This window comes from Genypterus blacodes, unplaced genomic scaffold, assembly GCF_046128005.1.
Source record: "Genypterus blacodes isolate CSIRO-AG114 ecotype Tasmania unplaced genomic scaffold, CSIRO-AGI_Gbla_v1 ptg000131l_1, whole genome shotgun sequence".
Classification (NCBI taxonomy): domain Eukaryota; kingdom Metazoa; phylum Chordata; class Actinopteri; order Ophidiiformes; family Ophidiidae; genus Genypterus; species Genypterus blacodes.
The window spans coordinates 565,001-577,842 of record NW_027466933.1 but is presented as its reverse complement, the minus strand read 5'-3'; the positions used below and the strand labels follow the sequence as shown (position 1 = coordinate 577,842).

The 12,842-nt window shown below is 49.8% G+C and overlaps 1 protein-coding gene across 5 annotated transcripts in view; it reads right to left on the bottom strand.

Annotated features, from left to right (window-relative positions):
* Nucleotides 1–12,842, bottom strand: part of casz1 (castor zinc finger 1) — a 162,930-nt gene that overhangs the window by 17,388 nt on the left and 132,700 nt on the right. For 3 of the 5 annotated variants that reach the window (XM_076163471.1, XM_076163470.1, XM_076163468.1), the window contains 4 exons: nt 8,485–9,385; nt 6,713–6,778; nt 3,717–3,813; nt 947–1,111 (listed from right to left, as the gene is read on the bottom strand). In XM_076163471.1, coding sequence (XP_076019586.1) covers nt 947–1,111; nt 3,717–3,813; nt 6,713–6,778; nt 8,485–9,385 — 1,229 coding nt within the window. The remainder of the gene's footprint in view (nt 1–946; nt 1,112–3,716; nt 3,814–6,712; nt 6,779–8,484; nt 9,386–12,842) is intronic. The other 2 variants (XM_076163474.1, XM_076163469.1) reach the window with 1 other exon arrangement.

The window sequence follows — 12,842 nt, the reverse complement described above, 5'->3', positions numbered from 1 at the left end:
CTATTGTATATCATCGCTGGCACTTTTCGCCCCAGCAAACCGGGGCAACTTCTCCATATTGAGTAAAACAATGAAACAAATGCCACTCTGCCCCCCCTCCTGCCCCCCTCGCCCCTCCCACCCCCGCTCTAAATCACGAGCGGCGATGCCAACATCTGCAGGTTCTCAGCCGCTGTTAAAACAAGGCGCTGAAACCTCCTAATAACAATTACGCCGTTAGAGGGGTTTCAGGAAGAATCTCTATCTGTGAGCCCGGCCGCGCTGCCCCCGCAGGCGAGGAGCTCTCGGCGCGGTGACATCGCTTGAAAATAAGCAGATGTTGGAAAAAAAATTAAACAAATCCAACAAGGGCGAATTATCTTCAACCGGCTGGCTTGGTACTAAAAGATGAAAAATGTGTAGTTTATATAAACACCTGACCGAATTTTGATCCAGGCCAATTAAGGAGCGAGAGAGCGGCGAGGGAGGGGGGGAGGAGGGAGGGAGGGAGGGGAGGGGAGGGAAGAGGGAGCGGACTCACGTGGATTCAAGCTTTTGTCTGATTCACTTCAGGACACGTTCTGAACACACTTTTGGAGAAAGTGTGTGTCCGGCTGATGCCCCCCCCCTCCTCCCCCCGCCCCGCCCCCCACACACACAACCTGGCATCTGCTGCATATGCCCTTAAATGGCATCATGGAGGGGCTTTGAACCTGCGCTCCGTATTACAAAACCCAATAAAAAGTCGTAGGTTTAGGGATCGGGATGTAAATTGCTCCATTAATTATTCATCCTGCTCTGCTAGATTCTATCTCCCTTTTTTTTGATCATCACAGGCGAGTTAGCTCGTACGTGTGTGTGTGTGTGTGTGTGGTGTACGTATGTAATGCTTAAGCACGTGTGTGGGTGTGTGTGTGTGTGTGTGAGCGGGGGGCAGAGGGGGGGGGGGGGGGGGGGGGGCGTCTACCTGCATGCAGTGGTAGTGGGTGCTCTTTCCATTCAGGTGGCAGCCGTGGTAGTAGACGCTGCAGTCGTCCAGGGGGCTGAAGCGCATGAAGCCGTGCTGCAGAGAGTTGTCCCTCTTCTTGTGCATGTTGTAGTGCCTGATTACGTCCTGCTTACTGGTAAACCTCTGCAAAGTGGGAGGAGGAGGAGGAGGAGGAGGAGGAGGAGGGGAGTGAAGAGGAGAGGGTGAGGAGGAGGAGGGAAAAATGTACAGCAACAGGTTGGTGTTTATTTAAACCAGTCACAGAATCAGCAACAAGTCACTTTATCTCTGTGGACGCAGCAGCTGCAGCGCGCCGCCGCCAATTGGCGGTTTGCAGGAGGAGGAGGAGGGGGAGGAGGGGGGCGGGGGGCTGCAATGGAGAGGGGCCAGGATGACTTTAAAGGTGACGCATTCACTGGTTATTGATTTACTTTGCGTATCTCAAATAAGCTGCGTCTCGTCCAAATGCGGCAGCAGCAGCAAACGCAGCGGGAGAGCGAACACAGCAGAAGCCTTTACATGGCTCCCCACACACACACACACACACACGCACGCGCACACAGCCGCTAACATTGTGTTTTTACTCCCACCAATATTTCATTTTTAATTAAGATTGATCAATTGACATGCAAGATCACAGTTGCGATGTTTCTGGCTTTGGAGGAACGATGTTCCGAGCAGATGGTTTCCTCAGACGCGTGCGGGGGAAGACAACAGAAACCAGACAAACAAACAAACAAGCCAACCAAAAAACGTTTTCCCCTTTTAATTCCCTGGTGGAGATATGATTCCGTTTTTAATTAAAGCATTAACGGTGTTTTTGGTGCAGGGCTCCGTCTGTAATGATGAGTGAATATGCTAAGATGCCCTCCTTCTGAAATTACCGGGAAGAGAAAGAATTCCTCCCACACGCAGGAAAACAGAAAAGTGGTTCCACAGAGACCGGACGCAACCAAATCTGCAGTAATTGGGCTTAAGCTGATGTTACAGAAAGTGAAACGGGAGAAGCTGGAATCAATGAGACAGTTCAAGCTTTCCAATCCATATTTATCTGCATTTGAGGGGGGAAACATCAGAAAGACGCATTCTAATCGCCCTACAAAGTCGGGTAATTGCTTTGTGCTGCACGTTCCACTCGCGCATGAGTAAAAAAGGCTCCCATCTCGCACAGCTGTTCATTCCGCCGCTCTTGGCACTGTTTCCCACCGCATGTTTCCTTGAGAGGTTCCACTCCTGTCGGGTACAAACATCTGATCAGGATTTCCTCGTCTAACTCCGACTCGTCGCTTTGTTTGCGACAAATTCTTCGGGAAAACTTCACTTCTTAACCCCAGAGGCCTTCACGCGACCTCACGGCCGATGGTGATAAGCGGGAGATAAGTTGAACTGCGGTCAGGGTACATTCGATCCATCAAGCCGTCCAAAATAGGCGGTGGAGAGAGCTGACTGGGAGAAAGAGCTCATTTTCAGTTGAGTGGTGATGAAGGTTGGGAGCCACTTGCTACATTTATTTTAGGATTCCCACTAGTGTGGCAAGATGCACACTCTCCCTCATGCACAGGCCCATGAAAGGAGAATGTTCAGACTCAGCCAATCGCCCGAAGGCTGGCAGTGGGATAATATTCCAGGAGTGTGTGTCATGTAACATTTCATGAGTTATCGCTTGGAAAGGGGCTGCTCATCACGCCGTGCCTGTTTTTTTCCAGGTTATTGACATCCCAGAGAGCTGGCTCCCGGAGCGTATCAGTGTTTCCACGCAACGGCCCAAAGCAACCGAGAAACGCCACACACACACACACACACACACACACACACACACAACACCCCCCCCCCCCAACCGTGCAAAATGGCCGCGATAACCCGAACTAACGCTCTAAATGACGACATGAAATGATTTTTCCTTTGTGCTCCTCCGAAGCTCCCATCTGAAACGCTCGGCGGCGGCGGCACGAGCGATATTTATCGAGCGCTAATCTCTTGATCAAGGAGCAGACAAAGGAGATTAGAGCTGAAGACGGCTTAATTCAGAAAAATGTTCGAAAAGGGAGGAAAACACAAACAGGGCTGAAGCTGTGAGAGGATTCATGACATCTGACAAATCTGCCTGTGTTTGTCTTCCTCTCTGCAGCCATATGTGCCTGCATTAAGACCTGCTTTGTGCCTCTACTTCTTCTTCTTCTTCTTCTGTTTTTTTTCTCCCCTTCCTGTGACACACATGACAACTCTTGGGAGCAGAACGAGATTAATAATGTGAAAGGGGATTAAAGGCAGGGCCCCGCACGCTGGCAGATGTCTTCAGGAGGGAGAAAAAAAAAAGAGCAGGCAGAGAAGAAGAAGAAGAAAAAAAAAAGGGGCCACATTTCAAGCATATTTACAATTAACCCTGGTGATAAAAGGCCAATTGTCAAAGGCAGACTGTGCGTGGAATACGCCCGGCAAAGAAAGGAAAGAAAGCCCTTTGTAAACTAAACGGATGTCAACATTCAGAGCCTGTTGGGCAAACACAACACTAATAAAGTTTCCATCTGCATAATCCCTCACTGGGTGTGACCGGCCAGGAGACGTCACATCATCCGTATTTGTCTCTAACCCAGAACCTGCCACGTCCCCTTTTGTTCAGAGGCTTTAGAGTGACCTCATAGAGTCGTAGCGCAGGTTTGACAGTAGATAACGACGCGGAGATCTGCTGGATGTAGAGGGAGGAGAGTGTAGATGTGCATTTGTTCGAGTAAGTTGATGAAGTACTCACGCTCACCTGGTAGTTACACTCAGGGTCCATGCAGTGGTAATGCTCCCTGTACTGGTAGGCACAGTGCACATGGCCGCAGTGCTGACTCCCAGAGAACCTGAGGGGAGAAACAACGCCACACGACACATTACATCACATTATCAAGAGGGAACAGCGGGGAATTTAACCTGGGAATGTGGGGAAGTGAACCTAGCATGGGACAGGTGCATGGACATGGGAGGAAGAGGTGAAGAATGCAGGTAAAGCTGCATTAAAAGACTGAAGGCGATGAAGACGAGGCACTCTTTGCTTCCATTGAACTCATTTAAATCAGTTGAGGATTTTTTTTGCTTAAACTTGCTAAAAACGAGCGTGCGAACCTCGGCGGGCGCCAAAGTGCGACACACCTTCGCCGAGTAAAAACCCCCGAAGACCGAGCTGAGAAGACGTTAATGCGATTCAGGATGAACACGCGACACCAGAAGACTCTGCTTGAGCTTTGGAGTTTAATCGTTAACAAAAAAGGAACACCGGTGGGAAACGATCGGCGCAGGAATCGCTTCGGAAAAACGCTAAGAAAAGCACAGGCGTGTTAAAAAAAACCAGGAGGAAGAGGAGGAACAAAGGCGGAACGCTGGTCTCACCTTCAAAGTCACGGCGCCTCGCACCTCCAGGCCTCCTGCTCTCCACACACACACACGCCTCTATTTAACCGTCTGTCACACCAATTTCAGCCAAATTAGCTCCATTTATTTCCAAAGCAGCCGTCAGAGACACTTATTACACCCGAGCACTTTCCACTTTACACACACACACACTTTGAGACCCCCCCTTTCTCTTATTACTGCTTCATTCCTCAACACTCTTCCTGGTCCAATCGGCTCAGCGCTCCTGCAGGTTAACCACAGTGTTTTAATCGGCGAGGAGAGAGAGTCGGCGTTGGAACGAACGCTTCTGCTTTCGCTCCAAAACCTCATCAGAGGCCCCAAAAAACACAGGACGAGGAGGAGGAGGAGGAGGAGGAGGAGGAGGGGGGAGGAAGGCGACGGCTCGCTACAGTACAGCCACTTTAACGCTGGTGATTATAAGCCTGACGATGATGACTGTTAAAATCCTCCAATTACCAGTGAAAACACACAAATAAACATTTGCACTGCGGCTGCCAAGAGCTCCATCTGCTTGGAAGTGTCGGAGCGGGGGAGCGGGGGAGCGAGGGAGCGATGGAGTGAGGGGGGGGAAAGGGGGCCAAGTCAGATTTTTTCCATCTCTAGTCGGCTTTTTTTCCCCTCCTTGTTAGGATTATCCCCGAGCTGCATTTACAGATCACTTTGCCGAGTTCATTAAGCTAATTGAACGGCAGATCCACTATTCTTTTAAAGTCGGTGTGTGTGTGTGTGTACAGAGGGGTTTCAGGAAGGGGAACCAGAGGAAGAACTACCTGTGCCCCCCCCCCCAGGCCCCCTACCTACAAACCCACCCGACATATGTCCCCACCATTAGCGCTCTCCTCAACTCGCCTTACACATACATCAACACACACGCACGCACACACACACACACACATATATGAACACATAAAGCCCCCCGTCCCCCTGAGAGTGCGGCCCACCCCTCAGCTCATTGCCCAGCTGTATCACTTTGCCTCTGGACAATTCCCACTTGCCGCGTCAGGGGGCCTAATGGGCCGCCGCTATTCAGCAGCAGATTAAATATTAATATGGCCACGATACAGAGATTGCAGCACATCTCCAGTTACAATAGAGACGCACAGATCAAAGTGCCCGGGCAATGGTGGGCGCATGAAAGCATTTAAAGAGTGAAAACTGCAACTAAACACGAGCAGGGAAGCTCTTTAAAACATCAAACTGGAGTGCGGTGGGGAGATAAAGAACTTTTTTTTTTTCCCTTTTCACAAAGATTGAGTGTGTGTGCCTCTGCTTGTGTGTGTGTGTGTGTGTATGGGGGAGGGGGTTGAGCACATTTACAAAACTGGTTTTTAGTCTTAGCGTGCACTCATTAGCCCCCCCCCCCCCCTCCCTCAGCGCTACATTTGCCCTTTTTATGAGCCCTCCTTTTCCATTTCTTCCTCCCTCCTCTTCTTCCCTTTCTCTTTTTTTTTCTCTCTCTCCCTCTCCGTTCCCCAACGCGGAAATTGAAACTGTATCTGGGCTTATCTGCAGCCTCCCCGTGCATCAACTGCCGAGATGTTTAGACAAATTTTATGCATTATGCAGCGCAAATATCAAAACAGTTCTTGGCAGTGCCAGCAGAAGCCTCATTAAAAATTCCTTAATTAAATCTTCTTGCAAAATGTAATCAGTCCAAGGAAGGGGTTTTGTGTGCGTGTGTGTGCAGACGAGGAAATGTGTGTGTGTGTGTGTGCGTCTGTCAGTGCCAGGGCTTTGATTTGTGCCCTTCATGTTATGGCTTGGAGAAGTAATCATTAACGCCAAAGCCACTTTGGCTTTTCAAATGCTGTTTTTCTTTCTTTTTAAACTGAATAAACAAACAAGTGATAATCACCTTTCTAGTGTCGTCTCAAAATGAATCCAGCGAGGAGGGGGTGAGGGAGGGGGGGGGGGGCATTGTTCTGTGTCCATTGAAAGACAGGAGACCTCTCCCCCCCTCCCCTGATGTTTTGTCTGTTGCCGTGAGTGACTGCCTCTCCTCTTCAATGATAAACAGGAGAAGTGGTGAGGAAGAACCTGCTGCTCTATGAGCTCCCGTCATTTAGCCGCACGCTATTACATCTCTCGCTGATGAATCAATGTTTTAGCGCTGCGAGCATCTTACAGTACGCCGCCGTCACACCATCCCTCTTTCACCGCCGCTCATCCCTCTGCTCCCTCGCTCCACATCAATCGGAGTCTCTTCTTCATTCATTTGCTTTGCACAAAACGCGTGAATAAGAGAAAATACCACCGGAGAAAAAATAAATAAGTGTGTGTGTGTGTGTGTGTGTTTTGGGTGCATTTCTTTCCCTTCACCTGCCGCCGCACATTGAGGGATTTGCATACCTGGCAATATATTTCTGGTAGAGGTTGACGTCGTCGCTGGCGGGTTTATCTGGTGGCAGGCCATTCCTAATGCAGCGGCAAACACAAAAGAGGCAGGATTAATGGTGAGGTAGGGCCGCCTGTTGTTAATAAAAACAAACTGACACAATATTTACTTACAAGCCGCTCCCAAACTTTGCACTATCAATATACATTTTCCCGTGGCGTTAAAGCGTCTTCGCTGAATCAGGGGCGAGAACGGGCGCGCAACACTTTGATGCATGGGCTCCCGAGCAGCGAGAGGCGAAATGCAGGAGCAAAGGGACATTAATCTTTTATGGGGGTATTTTGGTGAGTGCTCATATGCAAAACTGGATAATGGGGATGTGAGGGGAAAGCGGGGAAAAGGTCCTTTCTGGTAATCTCAGAGGGGCTGACGTCACGTTCGTCTCCAATCAGTCTGGAACCCGGGGCGAACAAAGGGCGTAAGACAATACTGCAGCTTCAAACACGGATGGATCAAACTCATCGACTGGCTTTGGAGTCAATCACATTGAGTGAAAACCGGAGCTGCAGAGGTATTTTGAAGAACAGAGCGCTGGAATGTGTTTGTGTGGTCAGACCGTCACAACACACACACTATCTGCCTGTTCCCTCTCATCAGTGGCATTTAGCTCCATGTGAGCGGCCCCACACGGGGGCACGACCCCAGGTTAATCTGCCCCAGAGGGGAGGGTGTTCCAGCAGACAACCCCCCCCCCCCCTCCTCTCCCCCCCTGTAAACAAGGACCAGACTGGGTCAGTTAGTCCAGCCTGCAGCTCCTCTGAGCCCCAACCTGACAAAGGCCAAAGCCTGAGGGAGACTCGCCTGAGGGCTCTCCAACGGTGGCTTTGATAGGCCTCCACTAACTAGACACAGGGTCAAAACCAATCAAACAGACTCCGGGAGCTGTTTCCTCGCGGTAGTACACAAGACTCCGGGCGAGCTCCCCAAACCCCTCGTTTGCCTCCTTTAAAGTGCACTCGTCAGGCGGTGTTGAGTCGGCCCCTGTGACTCGCTGAGAGGTTAGTCACGGCTCCAAAGTAATTAAAGGGAGAGTTGTTACACCCTAGCCAAACCAAAGAAGTCAGTCACTTTGCGATGACTGTGCTAAATCAGTCTCCACGGAGTGCTACAGCGAGTAAACACTTCATGTGCCTTCGCAACTCATCATGTCGTGGATCTATTGGGCGCCGTGCGCTATTTCACACTACATTCCTTTTGGCTGCTGTGGAGGTAGCAATTACCTTTGCGTTAGGCTAACTGACTCACAGTAGCAGTTAAGTGTATCTGAGCTTCACATTAGCTCAAAGGTGTTCCACCCAGAGACAGAGAGCTCTCAGCCTGGAACCTTTGCAATGCACCACTAAACTGTAAAAACAGCTTATGATGTTTAATTATTAATGCTTAGAGGTGATTTGGTGCAAAATAACCTGTAAGCCAGATCATATTCCTGTAAATAAACATCACCTTGGCAACGCTTAAAAAGGTGCAATATCTCAGCCCTCTGGAGTCGCTGCTCATATTTGTTCAGATGTTCAATCCAAAACGAATCACATGGCTCATGAAATGTGCTAATTTATCAAAGGAAGGACAAATCGTTTACTGTGCCGCTTTGACAGAACGCTAAACAGGTGGGAAACAAGAGATCACTGCCTTCAGATAACCTTCACCTGCTGCTACTACACAGACTCCTTTGTTAAGGTTCCTTTTTTGGTTTAGGTTAAGAGGAACAAGTCAATAACACACTTACTTAACAGAGGACACGGTTCCTGTGGTGATGGAGTCGGTCTTTGAGAAGCTGGACTTTAAGTAGTCTGCAGCGTTGAAGCTCAGGTGTCCCGTCTGGTCCATGGTGATCCCCGGGGCGATGCTGGCCCCGGCTGCTCCTCCAGTGGGGACACCAGGGGCTCCTGGGTTCCCTGGTGCTGCGGCGAGGACGTTGGGCATGAGCGAGGCCTCGGGAGTCCCCGGCATCAACTTCTGGATTGTTCTGACGTCATATTTGGAGGGACGGCCCACTTTGCCCGTCTTATAGGCGATGGCTCCGCCCATGTCAGGGCTGCCCTCGCCCGGCTTGAAGAGGTGCAGAAACTTGACGTTCTCCAGGTCGTACTTTGAGGGTCGCTTATAAGCGTTGCCGTTCTGCTGCTGCAGACTCTCGCCCATCTTCAGCTTCTGAATAAAGAAGTCATACTTGGAGGCTCTGGAGGCGATGCTCTGGAGGTGAGACTGATTGGTTGGCGGCGGAGAGCCCAGCTGAGGTCCTGCTGGCTGTTTGTGGTCCAGGCTGGAGGGGTAGATCTGGGCCTCGGCTCCTGGGAGGCACCCGGAGGTCTGGAGCATGGTAGCGCTTTTCTCTTGGGTTAGTTTTGAGTTGAGGTCCTCTGGTTTGGGTGGGGAAGCATTTATGGGCCAGGGGAGGGTCTCGCCGGCCTTCAGCTTGCGGATGTACTCTTCGTACTTGGAGAAGCGGGCCCGGCGAGAGGCCTCCTCGCTGCTGAGGGACGAGGGGTCTGAGGTAGCGGCTTTGAGCTTCTCAAAGCTGATCTTCTTGGTCAGCTCATCCCTTACCTGCTGGTCATCGTATCCGAACATTCCTAAAAACTCGTTCATGGTGTTGGCTGCATAGTCTCGCAGAGCGGAGGCCTCTCCTGCACACAGAAGAAGAGTGGAAGGCTCCAGGGTCAGACAGCTCAGACTTTACTCTTAAAGCTACAGGAGGACTTTAACATATGCAAATGTGATGTAGGACTGGAATGTCATTGAAGAGTGGAGGCCTGTGACACATTCTGCTGGTGAACCTTTATTATATAACATTTTTAGATTCAATCTCATTTAAAAATCCACTTTCACAGCTGTGGTGCAGTGCAGCTTTAACACTTTGCACCGCCTGCATTTGGTGTCTGTGTTTGCTTACAAACAAGCAATCTGAAACTGGCTTCTTCCTGTTTTGGTTGCACTGACGGTCCTGCAGCATTTGCATGAAGTGAACGAACACACACACACGCACACACACAAACACACACAGCTCAATGATATCTCAATGATATCACGCCACAAACATCAATTACACAATAACATACTGTGGCAAATCCTGTTCCATTTAAGAGAGAAACATTTTTACGAGGGAAATTTCAGAGGGGGAAGCTTTGCACCAGCTTCTCAGAAAAGACCTTATCAGCGGATTTCCCCTTAAAGTTTTATAAAAATGAGTAACGCTGTTGAATAATGTGAGAACTATAATTATCTGAGCACAACAGCGAGGCCTGAGAGCCGACGTGTGAACATCAGCCTATCACCTTCAAACACCCACAAGAATGAAGACTTTTTACTTTTCTTTTTTTTTTAACACATTTGCGAAACTGAAACATCACTTTTTATTTTAAGAGTCCATTAAATTGGACAACCTCTCCAAGGACGCGGGCGAAATGCAGTAAATGTATAGTTTAATTGCGTTATGTGGAGATTAATTCTGGCCCATTAACTTCCAGCCAGGTTAGTGCACGGGGTCAGAGCGGGGGGGGGGGGGGGGGGGGGCAGGAAAAGGACAAAGCTCGGCAGAAAGTGGAAGAAGAAGAAAAGGAGAGGAGGAGAGAGAGAGGAAGAGAGAAAGTGGAGGTTGGAGGTCACGGTGCTTTTCAATGTTTGCTGATCCAAACTCAATTCCTTGAACTCCGCCGTTGTGTCGCTTGGCGAGCTTCTATCCGTCTGCCCAGCTCGTGTTTAAGCTCTTGGCCTCCGTCCGCCTGTCGCCCGGCCTTTGCCACCAGGATCCCAACATGTGTGTGTGTGTGTGTGTGTGTGTGTTGTTATTTTTCCCCTCCTGAAATTGTTTTATTGCGTTTTTTTTCTCTCTCTCTCTCATCGGCGGGCGGCGAACCTGAGCCGGCGGGAAGGTAACAGCAGCCACCATCCGGGTAATTAATACACAAATATTTCTCCTCTTGTCTCGGATTTCTGTGTTATTGCTAAATCAGTCACTCTCTCTCCCCCCCCCCCTCCCCCCTCTCTCTCCCCCCTCTGCTCTTCACGGCTCTCCCCGCACGGCGTGTAAAACAATCCCCAAATTTTCCATCGGCCGTGTCAGGGTTGCTGTCGCTCGCCCGCCGCACATCGGTATGAAAGAGTATCTGCTGGATCGAAAGGGCATGAAAAATGTAAGAGAAATGGATCGGGGGTGGGAGAGGAAATACCTGCTTGTTTGACTGCGGATCGTTTTATCACAACCTGCCGTGTTTTCTGGTGTACTCAGACCGCAGAGTGTAAACGTATATATTTATATCATTTGTGTATTTACGTCCATTACAATCTACACACACACTTGGCAGCCTGACAGCCGCCGAGGTGTTGATGGCTACACAGCTCGGTTTGTGTTTTGCTGCGACCGAAAGCAGAGTGTATGTGTGTGTGTGTGTGTGTGTGTAGGGCGTCTCAGGTCATAGAATATCATATAGCGCTTAAGTTGGGGTCGGCCCCCGCCCCTAATGGAAGCGTGAGATGTAAAAACAAGCAGAAACACGCATTAGACGAGCGAGGAAAGATGAGAGAATAAGCCTGAATCTCCACGCGCTTTGGGATCTTTGCATTGGATTTGACTCAAAGTGTCGTAATACGGAAAAGTTTTACGAGCGTTTTCCACACAACCTCACATTTGTTTAAGCTATTACGATCACGGCTTCAGTGAAAGTGACGTTATCGAGGCGGCGGGGTCACGTGACGCACAATCAGCCGGAGGCAAATGAGTGCGGCTGACGGGGGAGATAACCTCTGTGGAACGCCACGGAAACGACTTCTCTGCTGCCGCTCTTTATCTCGGCTGCCACTTGATGATGTCATGCGAACGGCAAGGTGGGGAGCAAACAAACGCGGCGTGTTGTTGTGTTTTGTTATAACGTGAGATCGATCACCGTCGCCATTTCTCTCGCCATTTTCCTCCCGTGGCCCTCTTCCTCCTCCCTCCTCCTCCTCCCCTACCCGCTGTGTCGCTCTGGGAAAAACCTACAAAGAAGTGGCTTCTAATCTTGACACTTCACGCCGGCGAATTCCAAACGCACGGGCGCAGACAAAGGCCTCGTCTATATTTGAGGCAATTAGGCCACATTTTTTCCCTGGCAGATATGATAACAAACGGACCAAACATGGCCGTCGGCGTGGCACGGCCGCTCCTGTCTGAGAGGCCGAGGTGTCGCTGACGATAACGTCGCACGCCACCCCGGCTATATATGGACAAAATGCCGGGTTGAGTTTGAACGCCGCCAAACACGGTGGGCTTTTGCAGCGCGCACAAAGACGTTTTGACTTTTGTGGCGTTTCCTTCACACGCTTCAACAAATGAAAGGAGTTAAAAAGCTCAATCAGATATTTGGTCCGTGGTCTAATTTGATGCGGCAAACTGCACAGAAGCTCAAACTCGCTGGCTGTTTGCGTAGTTAATTAACAGGCGGTAAATAGAGACGGGGGCTTTGAAAATGGCGTTGAAATGAACAATAACCTTTTTACGCCGAACCCAGAATTGCAAATGGAGGCCGGCGGTCAGATCCCGTTTGATCCGGCGCTCCCCGGCATCTCCGCTTTCATAGCTTTTATTCATGTGTGAGTGTGTCTGTGTGTGTGTGTGTGTGTGTGTGTGTGTGTGTCTGTGTGTTTTCCCCCTTCCCGTCGACTGGCTTACGAGGGCTCTAATGCGACATCTAAATTATCTAGGAAAAGTATTCTGGGGTTTGGCGCTGATAGGAAATCTGCACGATGCCTCAATGTGAGGAGTTAAATGTTTTGAAGGTCGCAGTTTCTCTCATTGATCTTGCGATGTTTGTTAATTACATTGTCACTGATGTTGTGAGAGATAATTAAGCCACTATGTTTATATGCATAATTATGTGCACTCCGCATCAGCCTTTGAAAGACAGCGGCGAGGGCGAGCGAGCGAGAGAGAGAGAGAGAGAGAGAGAGAGAGAGAGAGAGAGAGAGACAGAGAGAGATGGAGGGGGGGGGGGGGGGGATGTTTTAATTGTGAGCCGAGCAGAAACGTGGCAATATAGATGCCCTAGTTACAATCAACAAAGAGCAACTCTGGAAAAAAACAAAACACACACACACACACACACACAC